At 39.7% G+C, this 23,800-nt stretch overlaps 3 protein-coding genes across 7 annotated transcripts in view; all 3 read right to left on the reverse strand.

The window, feature by feature from the left end:
- The window catches only part of clip1b (CAP-GLY domain containing linker protein 1b), a 42,385-nt gene extending 28,988 nt beyond the window's left edge, over nt 1-13,397 (reverse strand). Inside the window, exons 1-13 of one of the 3 annotated variants that reach the window (XM_042394767.1) lie at nt 13,183-13,397; nt 8,768-8,977; nt 8,309-8,647; nt 8,207-8,278; nt 7,986-8,116; nt 6,747-6,871; nt 6,455-6,656; nt 5,892-6,089; nt 5,576-5,679; nt 4,206-4,266; nt 3,060-3,164; nt 1,060-1,221; nt 728-823 (exon numbers count right to left, since the gene is read on the reverse strand). In XM_042394767.1, coding sequence (XP_042250701.1) covers nt 728-823; nt 1,060-1,221; nt 3,060-3,164; nt 4,206-4,266; nt 5,576-5,679; nt 5,892-6,089; nt 6,455-6,656; nt 6,747-6,871; nt 7,986-8,116; nt 8,207-8,278; nt 8,309-8,647; nt 8,768-8,864 — 1,692 coding nt within the window. In that variant the 5' untranslated portion in view covers nt 8,865-8,977; nt 13,183-13,397. Of the gene's footprint in view, nt 1-727; nt 824-1,059; nt 1,222-3,059; nt 3,165-4,205; nt 4,267-5,575; nt 5,680-5,891; nt 6,090-6,454; nt 6,657-6,746; nt 6,872-7,985; nt 8,117-8,206; nt 8,648-8,767; nt 8,978-13,182 lie in introns of all 3 variants that reach the window. The other 2 variants (XM_042394766.1, XM_042394768.1) reach the window with 2 other exon arrangements.
- A 699-nt stretch (nt 13,398-14,096) lies between these two features.
- Nucleotides 14,097-17,475, reverse strand: LOC121885393 (hydroxycarboxylic acid receptor 3-like). The gene has a single exon (XM_042394803.1). The coding sequence runs from the start codon at nt 16,264-16,266 to the stop codon at nt 15,223-15,225; it is 1,044 nt and encodes a 347-aa protein (XP_042250737.1). The 5' UTR covers nt 16,267-17,475; the 3' UTR covers nt 14,097-15,222.
- Nucleotides 17,476-17,569: 94 nt separating this feature from the next.
- On the reverse strand, nt 17,570-23,406 carry denr (density-regulated protein). 3 transcript variants are annotated; one of them, XM_042394814.1, is made up of 8 exons: nt 23,201-23,406; nt 22,056-22,168; nt 21,579-21,598; nt 21,369-21,453; nt 19,404-19,493; nt 19,094-19,210; nt 18,856-18,995; nt 17,570-17,901 (listed from the first exon to the last, which is right to left on the reverse strand). In XM_042394814.1, the coding sequence occupies exons 2-8, from the start codon at nt 22,156-22,158 to the stop codon at nt 17,857-17,859; spliced, it is 600 nt and encodes a 199-aa protein (XP_042250748.1). In that variant the 5' UTR covers nt 22,159-22,168; nt 23,201-23,406; the 3' UTR covers nt 17,570-17,856. The 3 variants fall into 3 exon arrangements, with proteins under 3 accessions (XP_042250748.1, XP_042250750.1, XP_042250749.1); XM_042394816.1 differs by lacking the exon at nt 23,201-23,406 and adding an exon at nt 23,030-23,120; XM_042394815.1 differs by lacking the exon at nt 23,201-23,406 and adding an exon at nt 22,372-22,441.
- Between the last annotated feature and the right edge of the window lie 394 nt (nt 23,407-23,800).

The raw sequence follows: 23,800 nt of genomic DNA on the forward strand, positions 1-23,800 counted from the left end.
AACTACAAATGTACAGATACAGATAAGACAGACACGCACCTCCTTCTGTTAATGTACTGACAACTGTAGTGATATTACACTTCAAAAACACTCCTAAAGTATGAATTTAATATTGTCAAACTCACCAAAAGGGAGAAATATGAAAGATATTAAACGTGCCACTTGTTCCAACTTGTACAGAAGGAAATAAAATCAGTCTAATTAACCGAGAAATGCTGTGAATGAGCCAATTTTATGTTGTGCAAAGATTAGTTTTAATCTTATTTTCTTCCTCTCACACAGTGTGGGAGAGAACATCATTAGACCAACAGTTTGTTCCTACCATCTGCTTACAGATCTTGATATAAAGTATATAGTAATCTGGTCTGTTTTGTGTCTTATTAAGCTGATTTTATTATGATTTTTATTTCAAAGCTTGACAGATGCAGCAGCGACAGTAACTAAAAGGGCTTCTGCCATGTTGGAAATGTTACAGAAACGTTACAAAAGTCCGATCTCGTAGGATTACCATCATGATATTTTGACTCTGTGCTTAACGAGACGTGAAACCAACTTGTAAAACTGTCATCAGGTTGTCTGAAAGGAGTTTTACATAACAGAAACTTATCTTTAAAAGCCCAAAATCCATCATTTTAACATGTATGTGAAGCCTGAAGGAGCAACGTCTCATCTCAACCGTATTTATCTGTGATTATATTATCATGTACTGACTTTCCTCTGTTCTTACCAGGCTGGTCAGCTGCTGTTCCAGAGAGCTCTTATCTTCTTGTACAGACTGAAACTCCTTCTGTTTGCTCTCCAGGTCGACGCTCAGCTCACTGATCTGTGTTGGACACATGGTATAGAACATACAGTATGCAACAGGAAGGCCATAAATTATTCATTATCACAGCGACGACGGATGCCTATTTACATTAATGGCTTAAAGGAGGGCTGTAAACTGAAATTGCATCAGTTCTTCCAGTTTTATTATCATGCCATAAATTATTAATATTAGTATTATATAGCTAGTAAAGAAAACACCTGCGCTGGGGGGGGTTTCTGACTCTTTCCACAAACCTTTTTCTCCTGAGACTGAACCTGGGCCTTGAGGCTGCTCATCTGTTGCTGGGACAGAGACACAGCGTCCTCCTTCTGCTGGGACGCCCGGAGCCGGAGCTGGAGATCCGCCACCTCCCTCTCCAGCTCCATGATCCTGGAGCGCTCAGACACCGTGGCCACCTACGGCGAACGAATGTAGAGAGAAAGAGGAATGAATGAATGAATGAAGGCAAAGAGGAGGCAGGAGGGCTGACAGAGGAGAAAAGTAGATCTGGGTCATACACCTGTTTGCCAGTTTATTGGGTACACGTAGATAAAACTGTAATTAATCTACCTTCATGAAAGGTTTAGTGTTTAGTTTTAGAGTTATTGATTTATTTTATGGTTCATTTTGTGTTGCTGGTGAGCTGTAATGTGTGTCTAATATTAGTTTTATTCTACCTTAATTCATATAAATGTGATGAGACTGTTAAAAACACATCAGGGAGTCACACCGTTGCATCTTCCTTCATCACCATGAACACACACACCGTCCTGCTGCCAGAAATACTCACTAGAGCACCGAATGTGGATTCATCCGCTGCTGAAAATAGTCCCAAATAAATGTACTGTTTCCTGACTTCAGAGTGACTTTTTCAGAAACTACAGCGGCCATCTGTTTTAAGAAATCACTGAGCCTTTTTAAAAAGTAAAACCTTTGTGACACGTTTACGTCTTCAGTAGAAACCAATAGAATTGAGGCTGAGAGTCACAGACACGGTAGGGAGGTCAGAAGGTTTTAAGAGACGGACTAACGCAGTAGTTGCGTTTCCATCCACCTGTTTTTATCCACATTTTCAATTTTGTGCATTAAAAAAAACCTGAATGGAACTGCAGAAAATCAGAAAAATGCCTGCTATATCACAAATAAAGTTTTTATACTTGGCTGATGTGGAAAAGTCGGTGTATCGATGAAAGCAAAATGGGCAAAGTGCAACATAAACAGACTTTCAAACAGTTGAAAGTGTTTTTTTAAGAGGATCAGTCAGTGTAGTCGTGAGTGATTTGTTGCTTGGTGTTTTATGATACTTTTATTGTATCACAGTTTGTAAAATGTTTGTGTCTTGTGCTGTTTTGTATGTATTTTCGTGTGAGTTTTGTGTTTTGTGCAGTTCCAACATGTGTTTTATTGGTGAGTTATGTGTATTTTAAAGGCTCATCTTGGGACAAACATTATAAACTACAGTAGCTTTGGCTACAAATGTTATGCTATGTGGCATTTGTCCATGTTATATACTAAATAACATTTAATAAATACAGGAAGTCATTTAAAAGTCCACTTAAGACATGAAAATATCAGATCTGTGTGGAGCGATGAGGAGACTTTTCAAAATAATAATAAATGTCATATTTCCATGATGTTTTCAACAGTTTTTCACTGTTTAAGCTTTGACTGCTGCTCTTTTAATGACATCATTTTGTTGCCCCTTCTTCTTCTGCAATTTTTTTAATGGCACCAACTGGAGAATTAACGCCACCAACTGTTTATCTTGATGAACTAACTCCAAATACTCACATCACAGTAGTGTGGATGGAAATGTAAATTCATTTTAAAACTTCTTTTGATGATTTTCCTGGAAATTTGGTTATAATTTGTGCTACATTTGTATGGAAACTTTTAGTGTTTTCATTCTTGTTGACGATAAGAAAAATGAAAAGCAATGCCGGCCTTATCGTTTTAAAGCCGGCATTGTTAAAAAAAGCACAGGCCTTTTCCAAACAATATCCTTTAATTAGCTTTTCATGCACACATGCGTATTGTTCAGTATGACAGACCCGGGTGATTAGAAAAGCTCGATGAGTTACAGCTTAAAGTCAGGCTGTGAGGGAAGCAACTTGTGATAAATCTGAGAGTTTGCATGTAGGTTGTGATCCCTTCAATATAAGCTGTGTGTCATTATTAAACCTTGTGGAAGGGGGGGTTGGGGGGGGGAGCACATCTCTCAGTCCTGCTGTGGGACTGGGACTGCCAGCATTACCCTAGTGTCCTCTAAATCCCTCTGGAGTTTTTCAGCTTTGGTCTTTTCAAAGAGCAGGCTCTGCTCAAGCTCCTTTATGTGGGCATGCTCCAGTCTGGTCTGCGTCTGTTAGTAAAAGAAAGAGCAGGAAGAGAAGAAGAACAAACACCAATGCAACACTGACATGCCAGCTTTGAGCCACACACACACAGAGAAGAAGACTTTTAAAGAGAAGACCAGTAAGTAAGAAAAAGCACTGATGGTTTCCAGCATTTCAATTATAACAGGAACAAAGGAAAAGATTGTTATTTTCTGAGGAATCTGAGGAGTTTATCATGTAGATTATCTCATTCTGACTCTCAGATTCCTCTCGTCTGACGGGATATCGCAAACAACAACACCACTCTAGCACTGGCACGTGTTTGCTTGTACTCCGGCGCTGGAAGTAGTAACTAATTCAGGCGCTAATTCCTCTGAAGATGCAGACAACACGAGCGAGTGAGTGAGATAAAAGCATGTAAAAGAGAGTTGAAAGCGAGGCGGACGTTAAGAGCTTTCAGGGTCGGGCACGTGGGTGAAAAGATGAGGAGAGGATGGTGAGAGTAAGTGCTGCAGAAGGAGGTACGGAGGAAAAATCAGAGAGGAAGGGTAAGTGAATTAAGCATGAATGAATAAATAAAGGAGCAGGAAGACAGACGTGTCTGAATAAGAAAGTAAATGAATGATTCAAAGAGTGCAGAGAAAGAAAAAAAAACCTTAGACAGAATGATTGATTTCATCAGAAGTTCTTTTTCTTTTTTTTTTTTTAGAGGAAAATGTGAAGCAGTGACGAGTTAACGGCTGCTTATTCAGCATTTTGAAGTCATTTTATGTGCTTAAAAAAAATATGAAACATCTGGAAATTAAAGTAAAAACAAAAGAGGTGGTGTTCAAGAGAAACTCATGCATGAGACGGATTGAAGTTGATTTATTGGTTTGATTGGTTTAAAAAGAACTACATGGGTGTGATGAGGTCAAATAAACAAACTCATCCTTTTCTTTTCTAATCAATAATTCACACAAGAATTCATGAGAAAACATCATCAGCCTCATAAGTGAGAGACAGCCGGCTGGAGTGAGTGAGAGAAGATGTTTAATTGAGAGTCAGATTATATAACCGTAAGTTACCTCCAGGTCTCCTCTGGTGATGCACGCCTCCTCTACACGAAACTGCAGATCTTCCACTTTTCTGTCAAACAGGGACGATAATTCAATTCATGTGTAATTTGTTTTCCAGACTGTATCAACTGATAGCTCTCACCCCCTGACTTTAATGATATACACCACATACAGCAGAGATGTGCTGAGGCCCGGACATTATCACTTTCACTGGTTAAAGTGACAAACATCACCAGCAGAAGGTCATATCAGCTGTCAATAATTACTGTTAATCATGTGAGTAACTTGATGACGGGCTAAAATTAAACCTGTGAGGGAGGAAACTAAAGTCTGGTTCACTGCTGTACAAACACAAGTGGACTGAATGTTTTCCTACAGAGTGATACGTCTTCTCTTTAACGTATCACTTCACGTTACTATTAATAATTTAAGCTGATCACGTTAAAGGATATGGTTGACATCCTCTATAATTTTCTTATTGTCAACAAATCTTGTGTTTGGGGCCAAACCAACAATGAACTGATCTACTAACAAGTACTGTGTGTTTATCCAAAGCCTGATATATCTTATTCCTCTGTGCTGTAGACCAGCCAGTCGTTAAGCCAGATCGTTACACTGAGTGACATGTTCCTTCATCATGAAGAGTTTGGTCACGTTAGGCTCTAAAGACTAATAACAGAGTAGTTCTGTATCAGGCAGACGACACTGAGCATGTGCAGGGATGCAGTTTAGTTTGTTGAGCTTCACTAGCTTGTTGTGCAACATATCACAACCTCTTGACTTTGTACTACACTGAAAATTTCTCAAAGAATTTCAGCAGAAAGTCAAGAGCACAACAAGCTAGTGAAGCTCTGTAAACAGAACTGCATCGCTGCACACGCTCAGTGTCGTCTGCCTTACACAGAACTATTCTGTTATTAGTCTTTAGAGCCGTTTCTAAACAAACTAACATGACCAAACTCTTCATGATGAAGGAACATGTCACCCAGTGCAGCGGTGTGACTCACTGACGTGTTTTTAATAGTGTCTGGACAACAGTGGAGGAATAAGATATATCAGGCTTTGGATACACACACAATACTTGTTAATAGATCAGTTCATTGTTGGTTTGGATCCAAACATGAGATTTGTTGAAAAATATAGAAAATCACCAGTCACATCCTTCAATGGTTTTCAACCAGCACCTTCAGTATTTGAATCAAGTAGCTTGTATACATTTAAATGTGTCAGACACTGATTTAAATCAACATTTAGGTAAATAAAATAAAAATAAAATCAGATTGGAGTCAGTATCAGCAGGCAACTACTATCAGACTGGAATCAGGAGTGGGCCCAGAGAAACCTGACTGGGAGACTTCAGGTGAAGTCAGACCACCCACCTCTTCTCCTCCTCCAGCTGGTTGAGCATCTCCACTTTGTCTCGATCTGCTGCTTCCACCAGCGAACGTAACTGATCCAACTTTGTCTCCATCTCCATCGCATACTAACAGACACACACACACAATCATTACAAAAATCAATAAACAATGATAAAATTGTACTTATACATGTGAAGACCACTAACTAAAGCTAGTTTAGAGCTGCAGGAACTTCTGATATGTAAATGTAAAGTCTTGTATTCATAGTTAACAGTTGAAACAAGACTACATGTTCTAGTTTGACTGCAGATAATATACATGTGTCCGTGTATCTGACCTGATCCCGTCCTTTCCTCAGCAGAGCCATCTCCTGCTGCACCTCTCCCGCGTGGCTGGTTGCCTTCGCGACCTCGCATCTCTCCAGATCCCTCTCCGCTAGCAGCTGTTCGATGTGCTGCTGCTTCTCCTTCAGAGCTTCCTGCAGCGCCGTGGTGCCAGAAATCTTGCGAGCGTACCGAGCGGACGTCTCCGTCAGCTGGAAGATAAAGTTTTGTTTGTTATTTGATGCTTTTTAGTTTCAGAGCAAATTACAATCAAGTGTTGAAACTGTGTCAGAAGTCCCTACAGTCTGGAAAAAATGAAATAACACATTGAAGTGAAGGTGTCATGAAGGGTCAGCAGACGTAGACTTCTCCTTCATCTGTGCTCCTGTTTGTTTAAGAACTTTTTTGGGGAAAAGAAAATCTACTGCCGTTTAAAACGACAGGAAATCTGCATCAGTAATTCTTCTGTGTGAAAGGAAATTTTGTTCAGGAAATCATCTAATGACTCTATGACTCGCAGTACGGTTTGAGGATGAGTTGCGTGACCAGTAAACACAGAGCCTCGTGTGAGTCTTACCAGTCCCGCTCGGCTGGGTTTGCCGCTGACCGAGGAGGTGGCGGAGCTGAGCGAGCTGATGGAGGAGGCGCTGGGACTCCTCTTGAGGAGGGACCTCCTCTGTGAGCTCTTCGCCTTGGTAGGTGTGGTGCAGGGGAAACCGATGCGTGTCACCTTGTGGACCGGAGCGAACAGACCGTACCTGGGCATGCACTGGAAGTATCTGAGGAGAAGACGGCGGTGCTGGTTAAAGAACATAAAGAACAGATCTTGTATATTTGTCCTTTTTTAAATGTTTTTAATCTTATCATACCTGGTTCCTGCTACAGCTCCGTCGTTCTTGCCAAGAGGTTCGTCTAGTTCCACTCCGCACCAGTCTCCTTTAGCAAACTCTGTCTCCCCCAGAAACCGAACTACTCCTGCCTTGGTACCACCGACCTACGAACAAAAACCAGAGTCAGTCATACGAACAGGTTTGTTCTTAAGTGACACGTTCGAGTGATTTAAAAGAACTTGTATTCATCAATTTTCTTTATTATCTAGAATTTACTCTTCGGCTTTAACCTGCTGATTATTTTCTCGGTTAGCCTCCTTTGTTCGACTAGTGTCATAAAATATTAAAAAGTATAAAAGATATTCAATTTATTGTCATATATGACAAGGAAAGATAGGAAATCATCACATTTGAGAAGCTGGAACCATCAAATGCTTGAAAAATGACTGAAACGATTAGTCGATTATCAAAATAGCTGCTAATTAATTTTCTGCCGATCGACTAAATTGATCAATCGACTAATCGTTACAGCTGTAAACAAAATCATGAGTCAGGAACAGTCTGTCTTTCTCCACTGTGGCAAAATCACTGACTTGACAATTATTCTTAAATATTTCATCAAAATAAACTAAGACGAAAGTGAAAAACAAACCTAAAACATAATGTAAAATGTATTCACCATATAAATATGATGTGCATCATGGCTGTAATCTACTGACAGGACTGACAACAATGTTTTCAGATGAGTATTTTATCTGCAATTCTGTAGTTTTTAGGAAAACTGTCACACTCCAACAGCTTTTCTTTCTTTCTTAGATATTTTTGGAGGAACAATGTGTTAGCCAAAATGCTAATTACATAATTCGCTATCAACACCTGACATTTCTGTGACTGTCGCGTCTCCTTGACTACCTCCTGTTATAGTCATGGACTGCTTTGGTTTAGCAGGATGTTTTTTTGGCATCTGACTTCATATTAAACAATTCCTCCCTTATTGTTCAGGTCCTAATACGACTACTAACACTGCTGATATCCGACAGCAGGACTTAAAGCTCTGCAGTGTGAAATCCTCTTTTTACAATTTTTGTCCACAAATGGAGTTGAACCAGTAGACTAATAAAGCAGCATCTGTGGTAACTGATCATGCTAATGATCAAATTTTATGAACACGTACAAACATATGAACAAGTGACTTTTATCAAGTTGAAACAAACAATTTACAACTAGTTTGTTAAGAAAGTTTGGTGAATCCAAAAGTCACACCACGGTGCTTCTTACCAGCACGCGATCTCCGAGCCTCAGCTCCCTTTTATTCTTCTTCATGGATTCTGTGTCTGAGAGGTTCGATACCGACTCGCTGGATGTCAGCATTCGGTTGAGAGCGGCGCTCTTTATGGCAGAGCCCTGAGCTGAACAAAGAATACAGATTCTTAATATGCAGATCTAGCAAACAGCAGAGCCTTTACTTCACTAAAGAACATCATTTTCATGTATTTTACCGGTTGAGGTAGTGCCAGCAGGTGCGGACGCTTGCGCCGGGTCGCCTGCTGCTGTCGAGGCTGCTTGTGCCGAGGCTGCTTGTGCCGGGCTGGCTTGTGCCGGGCTGGCTTGTGCCGGGCTGGCTTGCCCCCCGTTTGCCTCCTTCTCCGGCAGCGCAGTCCTTGATAGCTTCGAAGGCCGCGTGAAAATCCCCCTCCCATCCTCACACTGGAAGTACCGGACCCCCGCCACCGACCCGTCGTTCTTCCCGATCGGCTCATCCAGCACGATGCCCGCCCACTGCCCCGGAGCGAACTGCGTGCCCCCGATGAACTGCACGTAGCCGGGCTTGTTGCCGTTGACCCACACCCTCTCTCCGGTCTGAAAGTCGCCAGCTCCGTCCTGGGTCGGGGAGGTCACGCCGCCGGGGGACTTCTCTGGAGGAACTGGTTTTGGAGCACCTGAAGTCACAAATATGTTTCATTCATTCTCTTTGTTTATATTAACTTTATTACATCACTTCCTCCACTAAAACTTCCTTCAACATGTTAAAACTATTTCAACACTTTCTTGGTTCTTACCGGAGGATGGGGACGTCCTTGACGGCACCCCAGCAGGACGGACTATTTTACTGGGGGGTTTGAGCCCGCTGACCTTGCCTGCGCTGCCTGTACTCATGGCTCCTGGTGTGTCAGTGAGCAGGAGGGGATCTGTGGGGTTTCTGGCCTGATCAAGGTGGGGGACTAGGCCTTCCCCACCACCCCGCAAAGTCCCAATGTGATGGAAGGGAGCTGGAAAACCAAACAAGTCCGCTGAATCAATTGAAATATAAAACAACTATATTTTAGTGGAATAATACAAATATCACAGCTGTAAGTGCAGTAGGTGATGATGAGGGTGTTGGACAGATACAAGCAGGTATAAAAGACCATTTCATGTTTTATTCTGTTAAATAGAACCATTAAAGGGTGTAAATACTTATGGAAACTAGACCTGCAGCTAACGATTATTCTCTCAATTAACCGATTAATCGTTTTGTTTATGTGCAAGAATAATACAATGCATAATGCAAGAAAAAAGTGAAAAATTCCCATCACAATCCACCAAAAACAAAAAGTTAACACGTTCAAAAGTGTTGTTTCATTCAACTAAAAGTCCAAAAATGTATCATCATATACTGTATGACAAACAAAAGCATCAAATAGTCGCATTTGAGAAGCTGGAACCAGTGAAATTTTGGCATTTTTGCTTAAAAAATGACTGAAACAATTACTGGTCAATTTAAAAATAGTTGTTAATTAATTATCTGATGATCAACTCATCGTTTAATTGTTTCAGCTCTGATGCAAAGAGAGAAAAATTGCCAAAATTATCTGGTTCCAGCTTCTCAAATGTGAATATTTTCTTGTTTATTTCGTCTTCTATGATAACAAACTCAATATTTTTGGTTTGTGGATAAAATAATCGACATTTTCACCATTTTCTGACATTTTATAAACCAAATGACTCATCGATTTATCAAGAAAATGATCAACAGATTAATCAATGGTGAAAATAAGCCCTAGTAATTTATCTAGATCACTTTATAGACACCTGTTTTCACTTTTAAAGGGTCTTTTTCTGTTGATCAGTGTCAGAAAAGCCACATTAAATCTACTTTGATTCAATGTTATAAAACATAAAAACATCCAAGTGGGGTGAATATTTTCTTATAGGTATTATATTCTATTCATAAAGACCTAAACCACGACCGTGACACTCTGTAGACCACGTCCAACTGTATGTAACCGAGCTCCAAACCTCCATTTATTACCAAGCTATTTATTATCACCGTGTAATGAATGTGATACCGGCTGACCTCATGTCATGTGTACAGTTTCACTCTCCAAAGAGAAATCCCTCCACATTTATTGCATATTTTTCCGCCTCAAACATTCCTTTCTCTGACAAAATCCAAACCAATAAGATGAAGTTTTTTCTCTTCCTGAAGGTCTTGTAGGTGGCGGACAGCTGACAGCTCGACCGTGCTGCCATTTTATTCACAAAGCAGATGATTCATTCTGACTGTAACTGGGTCAAGACAGACATTATGTGTCATACAGTAACCGCTGTGTTTTCAATACGTCACGCTCTACACTGAAGTTACTGCATAGATGTCTGATTATAGCCGGGGCCGGGGACGATATTATATGTCAACCGTTAAATGATGAGAAGCTGCGGTACGGAGAGTCAGATATGTTTTATAGATGAGAAACTGTGTGTCCATTACAAACTGAAGCTTGTCCACCAGAGAGCATAACAAGTTTATTCTTTAACAGTAAAATGTCCTTCTGATTAAATATGTTCATCTTTGTCACAATACCTGAAACAAATATAAAGCTATCCGTATGAAAACTGACTTATATATCTTTATCAGAGAGGAAGATTGACTTAAAGGTGACATATTATACTTTTTTGTGATTTCTTGTTATTTATATTCTGTTCTGATGCTGGATGCTGAGCGTCAAAGTTAAAAAACTTGAGCTTAAAGTATGTAGAAATGCTGCCTTAAAGTCAAAAGTCAGGGCCTCAACCTGCTCTGAACGCTTCATTTGCAACATTTTTTTCTACCTCGCTGATACATGACGTCGGCTCGTCACACATGCCCATAAACGTCCGTTCTGTAGCCTTTGTTGCTAAGGTTGTTGCTAAGGTTGTTGCTAAGGTTGTTGCTAAGGTTTTTCCCATGTGTTGTTCACGTTGTCCTCTCTCATATTTTGGATCAGATTTAAGTAGGGCTCGACTGAAATCATATATAATTTTAAACTAGTCGATTAGTCTGGTAGAGGCGTGAACTCTGCAGCCACATGTTTCTCCATTCTCTAATTTTTTAGCGTCTTCAGGTTAAGATAACTCATTGTTGCTAACTTCAGAGCTAACCCCCTCACTTTTCCAGCACTTGGGGAAATGACAGGCATGACTTTTCTTGGTCTTAAGAAGCTGCAGCATTTATTAACTGTCACACTTTAGTCTGTACTGTACATTTACTGACAGACTGACAACTTACTGCTAACCTTTTACCTCTGCCCCGCTAGCTTTCATCGTCACTTTTCTGCCACTCGCTCGTATTGCAACAGCGCTGCACAGAGGCTCCCAAACACTGTTGACTTCCGAATGAATGAATATTTGGCTTTATTTTTGGCATTAAAAAATATTTTTTTTGGCCTGGCAGGGGTTCTCATTATTATAATTATAGGAGAAACACAGATTCAGTAAATGCTCAGTAAACGTTGAGTACAGTTAGAACCAGCAGTCTCCATTAGGTTGGGCGAGTTCAAAGTTATGAAATCAACGGGGGTGTTTTGAATAAACCCCCGTTTTCACAGGTACTTTGTTAGTCTGTCCCTCCCGTTGCAGGAAATAATGGATTCACTCTGGAAAGCTACTGCTATGTAGCACTTTTCTCCTTCTGAAAGTAACACAGCGATTATTCAACCAATTAGAATTTGGTCGGACAAGAGCATATCAACCAACTAATCCACCAGTCGACCAGGAGACTACAGCCCTCGATTTCAGCACGAAACATGCACCAATGTATCTGAGAAGTTGACATTTCGAGTAAAGGATGAGAAAAAGCAGTGAAATCCTGCTACTAGTTTGTTGCGTGGTTTGTTGAGGTACAGTAGCCTCCAGAGCTGGAGGAAGTCTGCCGAGAGCCAATCAGAACAGAGCAGTCTCATCCTGATCGGGGCCTTAATTTGTCTTTCTGCAGATCCCCTCCAGACGTGTTTTAAGATGTATATAAAATACTCTAACCTTACGCACTTTCAAAAAATACTTGGCAGGTGATTGGATGAACCATCTGTCTATCGCCGTCTTACCTTGCGAGGCAGCTGGATTCACAAGATCATGTGAGAATCCTCATTGGATGCTGATTGGTGGCCTCGCAAGGTAAAAAAAATACTCTATTGTGATTAATAACTTGTGTCTGATATGGTTTTTGCACAGGAAAAAAAGTTCAATTATCTTGTTAAAATCCTTAAAATTGCATTTCCTCCTTTTCCTTTAATTAACAATTCCACAATCTATGAATATGCAAATATTTTTCATGTCAAAAGTTTAAATGCTGGACACAAGATGTCTCCAACTTCACTGTAAAGTCCATTCTCAGGCTTCAAGTTTACACATCACACTTCTGTATAAGTTGAATATTAAACCAGGATTTTCTTCCAAACTAGTTGTGATGTCACAAATCCTGCTCACCCCTTCAAATCAGATTTTCAATAAGCTCAGAGAAACTTTCCACTCTCAGCAGATGAAAGTGAAAACAACACGTACATAAATCTGCACAGTGAAGCTCAAACATCCAACTGTAGGAACAAGAAGAAAAAACACATATTTGGGTGGAGGAGGACTTTAGCAGTTTATAGGAGCTTAGATGTGAATCTGTATTCATGCAATGATGAGGTAATGATGAGAAATCAGCTCCTCCCCCCGCCCAGCCGGTGTCTGCACACCAAAACAACAAGCACACCTAGAGCTGTCAAACCTCCATCCTGCGGCTCCCCAGGGCCTGATAACATCTCAGACTAACTCTAGTTTATCTCCAGACTTTCACAGACACTAACCAGATAAGTATAAATCGTTGCTGTACATGAAAAACATATGATGAGGCTGGCCCTTCCTACAAGACGCTAATATAACTAACTATAACACTTTTTCTCAACGTGCTACACATTTCATTTCACAATGATAGGTTAGTTTGATCAGATAGCGTCTTTTTAGGGCAAGTCCCGTGATTTTACAGCTGCTTAAACCTATTTCTTTCCACATTTTGTGTTATCTGCGTTGGTCCCTGCTGGAATGCGCTCCTAACTGCCAGAGCTAGCTAGCTACAGATTAGCAAGAAAGCATAAAAACTGAGGATAACGTTAAGACAACAGACGCTCTACAGGTGTGATTTAAAAGAGGAATAAAAGCAGACAGGTGTGAATAAAAAGTTGCTGCGGGAGCTTACTTGGTCTCTTTTGGTGAATTGGGTGTCAGTAAAGGATGCCGTGAGCACCGTTACATGTTTTTCCAGCCCAGCCCAGACTCACAGCCTGACGTCACCTTGGGAACTAATGCTGCGTTCACGGACCAAGCGTGAGCTCGTACATCTGAGCTCCACGATGATTTTTAAAAAATCCAGTACCGGAAATGAACACAAAAGGACAGTAACTAAGTATATTTACTCAAGTATAATTTGAGATACTTGTACTTTACTTGTGTATTTCCATTTTCTGCTACTTTATACTTCCACTCCACCACATTTCAGAGGGAAATATTGTACTTTCTACTCCACTACATTTATTTGACAGCTTTAGTTACTTTTCAGATGAAGATTTGACACAATGGATAATATAACAAGCTTTGTGTAGTCGGGGTCACATTTCACATGTCTATGAGTTGTTAACAGCTCCACCAAATAGTGATTTTTCCCTCTAAACTTCTCACATGGTTTCATTTCAATAAATGTTCTAATGATCCAATATTTCACTAAAAATCAAAGATTATAGAAAAAGTGAAAACAGATTTGTGTATCAAAACTTTGTTTTTTCTTCTTTCTTCTCCCATTAATCATCTCACGACCCCTCAGATTTATCTGCTGACCCTTTGGAGGGGCCCTGACCCCAAGGTTGGGAACCACTGGACTAAACTAGCTAACTGTATATAAAGTAGTGTAAACTAGCTCCACCTCCAGCAGCTACAACAGTAACATGCTGCTCTAACACTGATGCTTCACTATTAATAATCTAATGATGTCATATATAATAATATATCAGTCAGAGGGACCAAACCACTACTTTTACTGCAATACTTTAACTACATCAAGCTCATAATACTTATGTACTTTTACTGCAATACTTTAACTACATCAAGCTCATAATACTTATGTACTTTTACTGTAGTAGGATTTTTCATGCAGGACTTTTACTTGTAATGGAGTATTTATAAATTGTTGATGGCACAAACTTAATACATAATTTATGTTGGTTATTTTAATCTTTAATTGATATTTGACAATGAAATAAGATGGACGGGATACAAAGACTAGAAATTTACATGAGCAAAAATATATGCACACAGAATGGCAAAAGGCAGAAAACAATAATGTACATTTCATGCTTTTATGTAATTTGATGACATTACTAGCATGGTCACTAACCCCTTACACTTTACATCTAAGAATATATGAACATTTCACACACTTTCCCAGTTATGTTGATGTACAAGTTGTGCATTTATTGACATTTCCTCACAGTGCTGAAATCACCTCTAACTCCCTCTGTTTGTTCATCTGATTTATACTGTAAATATTTTTTCTACTGGTTGGCAGAAAATCAGTTTTCTGTTTGCAGTGGATGTGATTGACAACAGACATGATTATATTTACTACCTTACCAAGAACAATGGATATACTGTATATATAATATCATTTATAGGACAGATAGTAGCTGCATTTCCACTACGCAAACTTAACAACCTGTAACCTGGAACTTCCCGAACCCTGAACCTACTGTGTTTTACAAACCAGGAAGGAAAAAATGTCTAAGTTAGACATTGTATATTGAAATTACAATCAAGTCTTATGAAAGACAAACAGGGCAAGAGGACAAGGACACGGACAATAAGAGGAATTTAAAACATCTTAGGGTCTTTGCATTTAAAATATTTTATAACATGTTCAATTATTTTGACAATTGGAAAAGTGTTGTTGTGGGTGATTTATTTTATTTTCTACAAAAACCACTCCAGTCTATGTTTAATTGTTAACAGCTCTTTAAATCCCACACTGCAACTACACTCACACTGGTTTATACTCTACCAACACAAGTGCACAGCTCTAAGCTGTTAATTATTTTACATTAGTAATTTAATTGCTCACAATCACACAGCAAAATGTCCTCTACATTTCATTATAGTAGGTTATAAATTTGGATTATATACATTTTAGCAACACCGAGGCCTTTAACATGCTTTTTGGATTCATGTAATATATCTATAATGATAGCATTTAATTCTTTCTACCATCAATGGTGGAAATTTTATTTGACTCTGACACATCTTTGTCCTCTTTCCTTCTCAGCAGCTTATTCAGGAGCCTGTTGAAGGTGCCGCTGAAGACAGGGCTCGAGAAATAATAGACGACAGGGTTGAGGACACTGTTGAAGTAAGTGAAACACACAGACGTGTAGAACGCCAGGTTGGCCTCCGCAAAGTATTTGCATTCGGTGTACCATACCTTGAGGATCCAGACAGCAATGCGCGATATAGTGCTGGGGAAGAAACAAGTAATAAAGATCAAAGCCACAGCCAAGACAAACTGAACGGCCCGTTTGATTTTCCCCTTTTTGTCCACAGTCCTGATCCTCAGCTGCCACGTAATTCTGACCGTGCAGAAGGCGACGATTGCGGAGGGCAGGAAAAACTGGATGACATAGAAAGTGTTGTGCCAGGTGGAGAGAGGAGTGAAGCCCATGCAAATGTTGAAACTCTCACACTGCGTACGGTTGCCGTTAGGGTAGAAGTGCTCATCAGCAAGGAGGTACCCGGTGGCAAGAACAATGAGGCCCCAGAGGCCGAGGGAGACCCAGAGAGCATAGCCAAGGCCCATTCGGTTGATCCGGTGCAGCGGGTGGACAATCTTGAAGTATCGGTCAACAGCCACGGCCGTGAGGAAGAAGATCCCTGCGGCACGGTTGGCTGCCAGCAGAAAGAGCAGCATACGACACATGGCATCGCCGTGGACCCAGTTCTTCCCCCGCCTGTAGTAGTCTGCTCTGAAAGGGAGGCAGAACAGCACAATGGAGTCGGCGACAGCCAGGTGAGTCAGGTACACAGCGTTGGGCTTCCACTCGTCCATGTGAAAGATGAACATCCACAGCGCGACGACGTTCCCAATCAGTCCAAACATGAACTCCAGGATCAGTATCGGAGGCAAAACCTGGTCCAGGATGGGAGACTCGAAGGCGCAGCAGACGTTTAAGTGTGAGACATTCATCCTTTGGACCGTCAGTGAAGCACAACACGCTCCTACTGCTCTATATAGTGTCAACATAGATATGCTGTATCAGCTGACATCTTTAGGAGGGATCCATGTTTGCCTTCATGCAAATGATTCTCAGACAAACATACTAATTCATAAGTGGAGCGAACATCTGTGCACTATCTATTGGGAAGTGATATTGACCCAGAGGAGCATGGAAACAACTGTAAATGTTATCCATCTGGGGAGTGTGCTTCATTATCAAACTATTATTCAGGGGAATAGGCTCACTCATGGGTATTGAGAGGGGTGCTTGAAAAACAACTAACCTGCGGCCATTTACATGACTCAGGTAAAGCAGGTGACTACAGCAAATTATAACCCTGAAAATGTTTAATAGGTTTTTGAAAAATAGGCACAAACCCGGTAGGTGATTTGAGGAGGGATGAGGGGCGATGCTATCCCCCCTTGTTAACCTGCCATCCTCCCCTTCTCCATCCTCTAGTAGCAGAGAAAATACAGGGGCAGAGGGTTTGTTTAGTTGAATGTTAGTCTAGTCTACCTGACTCATTGATCCTTTATCTGACTGAGGTTTGAAGTTAGAATCTATGCCCCCCGACCGTGGCTCTGAAATATCAGCAGCCGAACTGTGCTGTGTATTGATAAATCCATGGTGCTGTCCGTGGTTCTGTAGTAGCAAATGAATTTGTAATTGTGCCTTTTCCTCTCAGTTTCATCTTGGATTGATAATATTCTCTCTACTATAATACTCAATTCTGTATTGTATTATACCCCATATACTCTATAGAGTAGTGTCACCATGATCAAAGTGACAAGTAGCAACGTGTAGTCACAGAAGAGCGAAAGGATCATAGAAATATTACAGGAATACTTCAGGCAGCAGTGTGTCTCTATGATCATTCAGAAGTGTCTGTGCTGCTAAAAATACACCTCCAGACCAACCCGCCTCTGTAACAAAATATGTTAAGGGTGACGTGACTACAGATATAGTTTTTACTATAGATGTTTGGGAGTGGAGCAGGTTATGTAACTGAAGAAATTAACCTGAGTTGACCGCAACATGTTGAGCTGCTACAGCTACATAATTCAAGGTAAAGTTTATACCATAACATGCTTAATGTCCACATCCAGTAAAAGAATAGGCCCACACAAAATATGTATTTAGCTTAATAGTAGCTCTATTAAATCAAAATTATAATTGCAATTATAATATCAAGAATTAGTCTAGGCCTATATTTGATATTTGATAATCTGGTTAACCCAAACCCTCCCACTGGGCGACCCCCCCCCCCCTGTTAAAAATGACCTGCTACACACAACCATTGAAAAGAAAGAAAAGACAAACTTAAAAGACTTGAGTTTACAGGCGAAGGAGACTGAAATTTATTAGCCTACAGTTTGCTTGAGTGAACAACATTTGGGAGGGATTCACGTCATACCACACCTTTGGCAAACGAGAGAAAGCAGCTATTAACTAATAAAAAAAAACAAAACAAAAAAAAAATGCCAAGTGAGTGGCCAAGTCCGCAGCTTTTTATGTACAGTAAATAAAATAAGTATAAAATGACTTAATGTGTACATTTGGCCAGGTTGTCGTTGTTACAGGTCACATCCATTTCAGTAAAAGTGCATATTTGGTCTTCACTTCTTGACTTCACCCAGATCATCAATGCTGTCATCGTCCACCTACAAGACACAGAGAATAAATTCAATATTTGTGTTGTGTGTGTGTGAACTCAACATTTAAAAAGGATAAGTCTGGTGATAATCTATATTTTTCTTGTCAACAAATCTCCTACAAATGCACTATTACTTCCTGTTTCACTGCTGAAAACAACCAGCTGTTAGAGGAAGTTACTGAGCCTTTAAGAAAATGAAACTATATAAATTTGTGAGCATTTTTTAAGATTTACATCTTCAAAAAGGAACCAATGAGCTTAGTTCTGATGTCCATAGACACGGACGTATTAGAAGTCGTACTAACGTGTTGTTAGTTTTGGTCTTTTTGTGGGATTTGCTGACAAGAAGAAAATTACAGAAAAAGATCAGACTTATCTCCTTTAGCTTTTGTTGGTGCAAAGGTTACTAACAACTAAGAGCATTATCTTTTATCACAGGGAAAATGTGACGTGAATAGTGTCATAAGATGCAAATAAACTCCTGCATAGACAAACTGGCGCTTCTAGCTTACATAAAACAATTTTTTTGGTCTTCCGTTTTACTGAAGCTGATGTGTGTCGGTTCTACATCAGCTGCCTCGAAATAAAAAGCACCTAAAATACATTTGAGGAGCAAACTGGTGTTTTCAGTTTTACTATTTAGTCACAAAATACCACAATACCATTTACTCTCTATCTCTCTCTAAACTTGCTTCACTGGGCAGTTGGATATCATGACAAGCTCGCTCATATACAACCATCCTGAGATCCTGAAGTATAAAGATAGACTGCAGCCAGCTATTTTAAATCTTTTAACATCACAGTGTAGGCACGGGAAGGTTCAAACTCAGCTCTGCCTCGTCCAGTAAAAATTAAATTGAGAGCAAAACGACAGACAAGTAAGAAAATGCACAAAGAGAAGAAGAAGTCACGATTAAAAAGATGAACCCTTTTAAAGATACAAAGTTTTCTAACAGCTCACCTCAGGCCACTTCTCTTGGATGACGTCGATTATGTCATCTGTAAAATCTCCCTGAATGATTATTTCATCCTCTGCTGTAACGGAGGCACCACAAGAGAATTTCTGGGCAAAGAATCGCTGAGCCTCTTTAAGTTCGATGTCTGAAAGAAGTCAACACAGGATTCATGTTAAGAATAAAAGCATTAAGAGAAAGAAAATTAAAAGTCACATCACGTGTAACGAGAAACAAAACTCTTACCAAACGTTGCCAGGCCACACACCCGTGTGACGTATTTCTTCTTGGCTCTCGGGATTTTTGCTATCGTAACTTTCTGAGGCACAGTCTTCTTTTTCTGTTTGATCTGGCCTCTTCCACCTGGAAATGAAGTGAGTTACCACGGGAACATTACCTGACTTCTTCCAGCTGTGCATCTACATCTTTAGATAGACAGCAGTGAAGAATGATTTCCTTACAACCATAGAAACTATCTACACACATATCTTTGGATGTATAACTAACACATAACAATCTATAAGAAGCCTCAAATGCCTCATATTTCATAACACACCTCTCTTCTGTTTCTTTTTCTCCTCTTCCTCGCCTGCAGGGGGGGCATCTCCAGTACCGGGTTCTTGCTTGGGTGCCTTCGCTGCCGGGCCAGTTGGACAAAAGTACAACAGAAAGACATTAAAACCAGTCCGGCAACAATAATTCTTACCTTTTGGATGACTGTTATACTTTGTGTGGACACCTGGAAGGACAGTGTGTATTTGCAACAGTTTTTACAGACCTTTACTATTAATCTTCAGACCTGAAAATCTGTTTTCTGTGAGATTTTACCTCATTATGAAGCCATTTCTCACTCTGTATACAACATAGTGAACCTTGTCCTGTCCGTACTGTCACAGTTTCAAGACTCTGCTCATAAAAGTACACAAATAAAAAGCACAAACTGTTTACTTGTGTTAAAATTTTAATAATAAGGTCTGCGACTAATGATTATCTTCATTGTCTCTTAATCTGTCAATGATTTTCTCAATTAATTGATTAGTCATTTGGTCTGTAAAATGGTTAAAAATGTCGTTCACCGTTTCCCCAAAGATCGAGGTGACGTCCTCAAATTCCCCGATAAATAGTCCACAATGTAAAGATATTCACTTTACCATCATAGAAGATGAAAGAAACCAGAAAATATTCACATCTGAGAAGCTGGATATTTATTTATTTATTCTTAAAAAAACTATTCAAAACGAGTATTGATTGCAGATTAATTTTCTGTCCACTGCAGCTCTATTTCAGAGTAAATCCTTTCACAGCTTTAGGGCTTCGTAGTGACTCCTGCGTGCATATAAACACACCACTGTACCTTTTAATTGCTGCTGAAATCCCTGTGAGTATTAACAGTCGTTCATCAGTTAAATTGCCGTGCTCTGAAACAGCTTCTCTTCACACTGAAAAGATCTCAGTGCATCTAAAAGTCCGATCGTCTCCCTCTCTGATCGTTTACTGGAAAGTCTGACTGGCTTGGAGTGAAGCAGCGACTGAACTCTATAAATGAGAATCTGTTTTCTCCAGCGGAGTCGGAACTGAAGGCTGATACGGTCCAAATAAATCACTGTAGGTCAGCAAACAATAGTTGAAAGCACACATTCTTTACTCCAAACAAACAAAAAAAATCACCATTTGTTTCACCTCTTTTAACCGTGCTGACCTGCAGGTGGTTCCAGGTTTTATACTTCTCATATCTGGAACAAACTGCTGCAGCTCTCAGATCTTTTAAATCAAAGCTAAAGACTTCTCTGTTTGCCTTTCATTAAATTAAATCTGAGGCTTCTTAAACATATCTCACACTGCAACTTTTTACTGTCCTTATTCTGTTGTAGCTTTTTTATTTAACTGAATTTAAATGCGTCCTTCTTATAATGTACTATCTCGCTTTTACATTTCATCTTGATGCCTTTTGTGTTGTTGAAATCTGCCTCGCAGCAAAATATTGTTCATATCCACGTAAGTTCAAATTCTAGTGGAGCCCAAAGTTTCCAAAGACACCACATCTGTCAGGTTGAATTAGTGTGTGTATAAAATGATGCGCAAGACATTTCAGATATTTCCATTTGATGCGACCGCAGAAGAGCACGGTGGGTTTGAATTATTTCCCATCGTGGAGCTTCAATGAAAAGCTGGAACAAGATGATACAGATACTGATTTTGTCCTAAAATGTGGAATAAGATTCATTTTCCAAACTTTAAAGCTACTGAAAGGAGGAGAAAAGCTGTATGTTCAGTGGTAAACACACACGTCACATCTGCACATCAATAAAAAGTGAAAACATGACTTCAATGTGCTGCAGCCTTCAACCAGGAAGAGACAAACATGAGCTGCACCAAAATATCCCCACATCCAAAACCCCTCTCTATCTATTCTAATGTATTCTTGTGCAGTGATATGTTATGTTTCATTTATATCTGTATATGCAAACTTTGAGGAAATTGAAGGTAAGTATCTCTGATTATAATCTTAAATAACACTCACCTACAGTCATCCTGGCAAACACATCTGGAAAGTTCTTCTCAAGCCACTGCCTGCATTTGGCCGGCTCGGGCATGTACTCACAGTACTGCAGACACGACACAGCAGTAAGAGAATTAAAGATTAAATATACTAAATAAGGCGTATTTGTGAGAGATTTAGTGAACTGGATCACACTACAGAATATTTCATTTGTTTGATAATTAAACTTACCTCTGTAGGCAGAGAGCACACTGCAGAGAAAAGACAAGAATTCATTATAAACAGAATAATTCACATAATTCATATCAGATTTTGGTATCAGGTAGCAATTAGAGCTGCAACGATTAGATGATTAATTGATTAGTTGATCGATAGACAATTAATCACAAACTATTTTAATGCTTGATTAATCCTTAAGAGAAAAAATGTCCAAATTCTCTTATTTTAGCTTCTCAAATGTGAATATTTTCCAGTTTCTTTAGTCTTCTATGATAGTAAACTGAATATCTGACTGTTAGTTGGGACAAAACAAGACATTTTAAGTTGCATTTGGGCTTCAGGAAATGATGATTGATATTTTTCACCATTTTCTGACATTTTGTAGACCAAACAACTAATCGATAAATCAAGAAAATAATCATTAGCTGCAGCCCTAGTACCAATATAACCCTTGTGAAGATGACATGAGTGAAAGCTTGTGTACTTTACCTCCACAGTAAAGCACTTTCAGTGGGTACTTTGAATCAGGATCAACCGTCCCATGCTCTGATCTGTTTTCAGAAGAACCCGATTCCATCTCAGTAGTAGCCATCACAATTTATCTAGAGAAAAAAACAGATTCGTGAACAAAAAAACATGACAAGATAGCTTCAAAATGTTTCAAGACTGTCTTAAAACAACAGCCAGGTGTCCATATGAACAGTGAAAGAGGTTTTCCTCGCTGTAATCATTCCTCCTGTTCATACTGGATATTAAAAGATCCTTCAAACGTGCTTTCGATGTAAGTGATGGAGGCCAAAATCACCTTTAAAGGTGGATCCTGCTTTACTGGCTGATTTACTCCTGAATATATTTGTCTTAAACCAAATTGCCACAAACACCTCAGTTTTAGAATATTACATAGAGATGACCATCTGTTTAAAATTAAAAATAAATACCCAATGATCTTTGAAAAAACCCCATAGGTCATTTAAAATTGTGAACTTGTCCTTTACGTGCACTTCTGTGATTATATTATAATTTAAATATGAAGTGAGGATAAAAATCTGAAGCTTTCACTCCACATTAATAATAAAAATGTCATCAGATTAGTTGTCATACTAGTACGGAGGCTCCTGTCAGTATTTCATCATGCTAGCCTTCCTTGCCAATAATATATTTAACTGCTCTTATATGTAGCTGTCAGCACAGATAACATCGTGAAACACACATATATAAACTGGAATAAGTCAGACATTTACACAAGTCGGTCTCTCAGGAGGCTAATTAAAAGCACAGCTGCAGCAGATCAGTGGATAGTTGGCTTGATAGCATCGAAGTAGTCAGCTTTAGCTTAGCTCACACATGCGGCTGTTTTAATGCTTTTTTTTTAATTAACCACTTAGCTACAATACGTGTTTTAATTAATACGGTTTAAATATCACGGTTAGTGTCGACACTATCGCCGTGGTGACAAACTGTACCTCGCTGAGGAAAATAAACCCCCTGAAATGAGTTTAACTGGTTTCATTCATCAGGTAACGTTGAGTCACCCAGCTGTCACCGTTAGCTCAGCAGGCTAACAGCTAACTGACGAGCTCTGCTGCTGAATAACTGAACACAGATTTGGAAGAAAAAACGTCGAGTCTACGTACCCCGCAAAAAAATATTCTCTAAATCTGCTGTCTGTCCAGTGAAGCCGCTCGCATTATTGACGTTAGTTTGACTTTTTCAGAAGATCATTCTTGTTGTTGAATAAGGTTTAGTTGGCGTACTTTGAGCACGCCTGGTAGCCGCTTCTTGTTTTAGTTGAAGCGGCGGACAGACGGTGTTGATGCGCGGCAGCACCGCCCCCTGCTGTTCCGGAGAACCGACGCACCTTCGCCCGTTAAAACCGTCTTCTTCTGTGGTTCAGGCAGACTAACCATGACGTATTGCTTTCCCCCCACTGTTTGTTAATGATGATCCTTTTGACTGTTATTTATATTTTTCCACCAGTTTCTTCATTTTAATCCAGGAATCCAGGTTGAGTAAAGTGCGCAGAGTAAAAACAGTTTCTCCAGCTGCTCCCAGGTCTTTGAACAGCTTCCTCCTTTTGAAGTGAGTAATTATTGCGCTGGATGGAGGATGTGTCACAACAACTTGAAAATCATCAAGACTATTGTAGAGTTTGCTGATAATAATTTGATTTGATTTTTTCGTGGAATTTTCTAAAAATCTGCCTATGTAGGAATGTATAAATATTGGGTATGACT

Source organism: Thunnus maccoyii, chromosome 19 (genome assembly GCF_910596095.1).
Source record: "Thunnus maccoyii chromosome 19, fThuMac1.1, whole genome shotgun sequence".
NCBI classification, from domain to species: Eukaryota; Metazoa; Chordata; class Actinopteri; order Scombriformes; family Scombridae; genus Thunnus; species Thunnus maccoyii.

Coding starts and splice junctions, on each gene's coding strand:
- LOC121885393 (XM_042394803.1), bottom strand. CDS start 16,266: ATGTTGACACTATATAGAGCAGTAGGAGCGTGTTGTGCTTCACTGACG.
- denr (XM_042394814.1), bottom strand. CDS start 22,158: ATGGCTACTACTGAGATGGAATCGGGTTCTTCTGAAAACAGATCAGAG. Junction 21,599..22,055: donor GAAAGTGCTTTACTGTGGAG/GTAAAGTACACA, acceptor TTTTCTCTGCAG/TGTGCTCTCTGCCTACAGAG. Junction 17,902..18,855: donor TCCAAGAGAAGTGGCCTGAG/GTGAGCTGTTAG, acceptor TGTGTCTTGTAG/GTGGACGATGACAGCATTGA.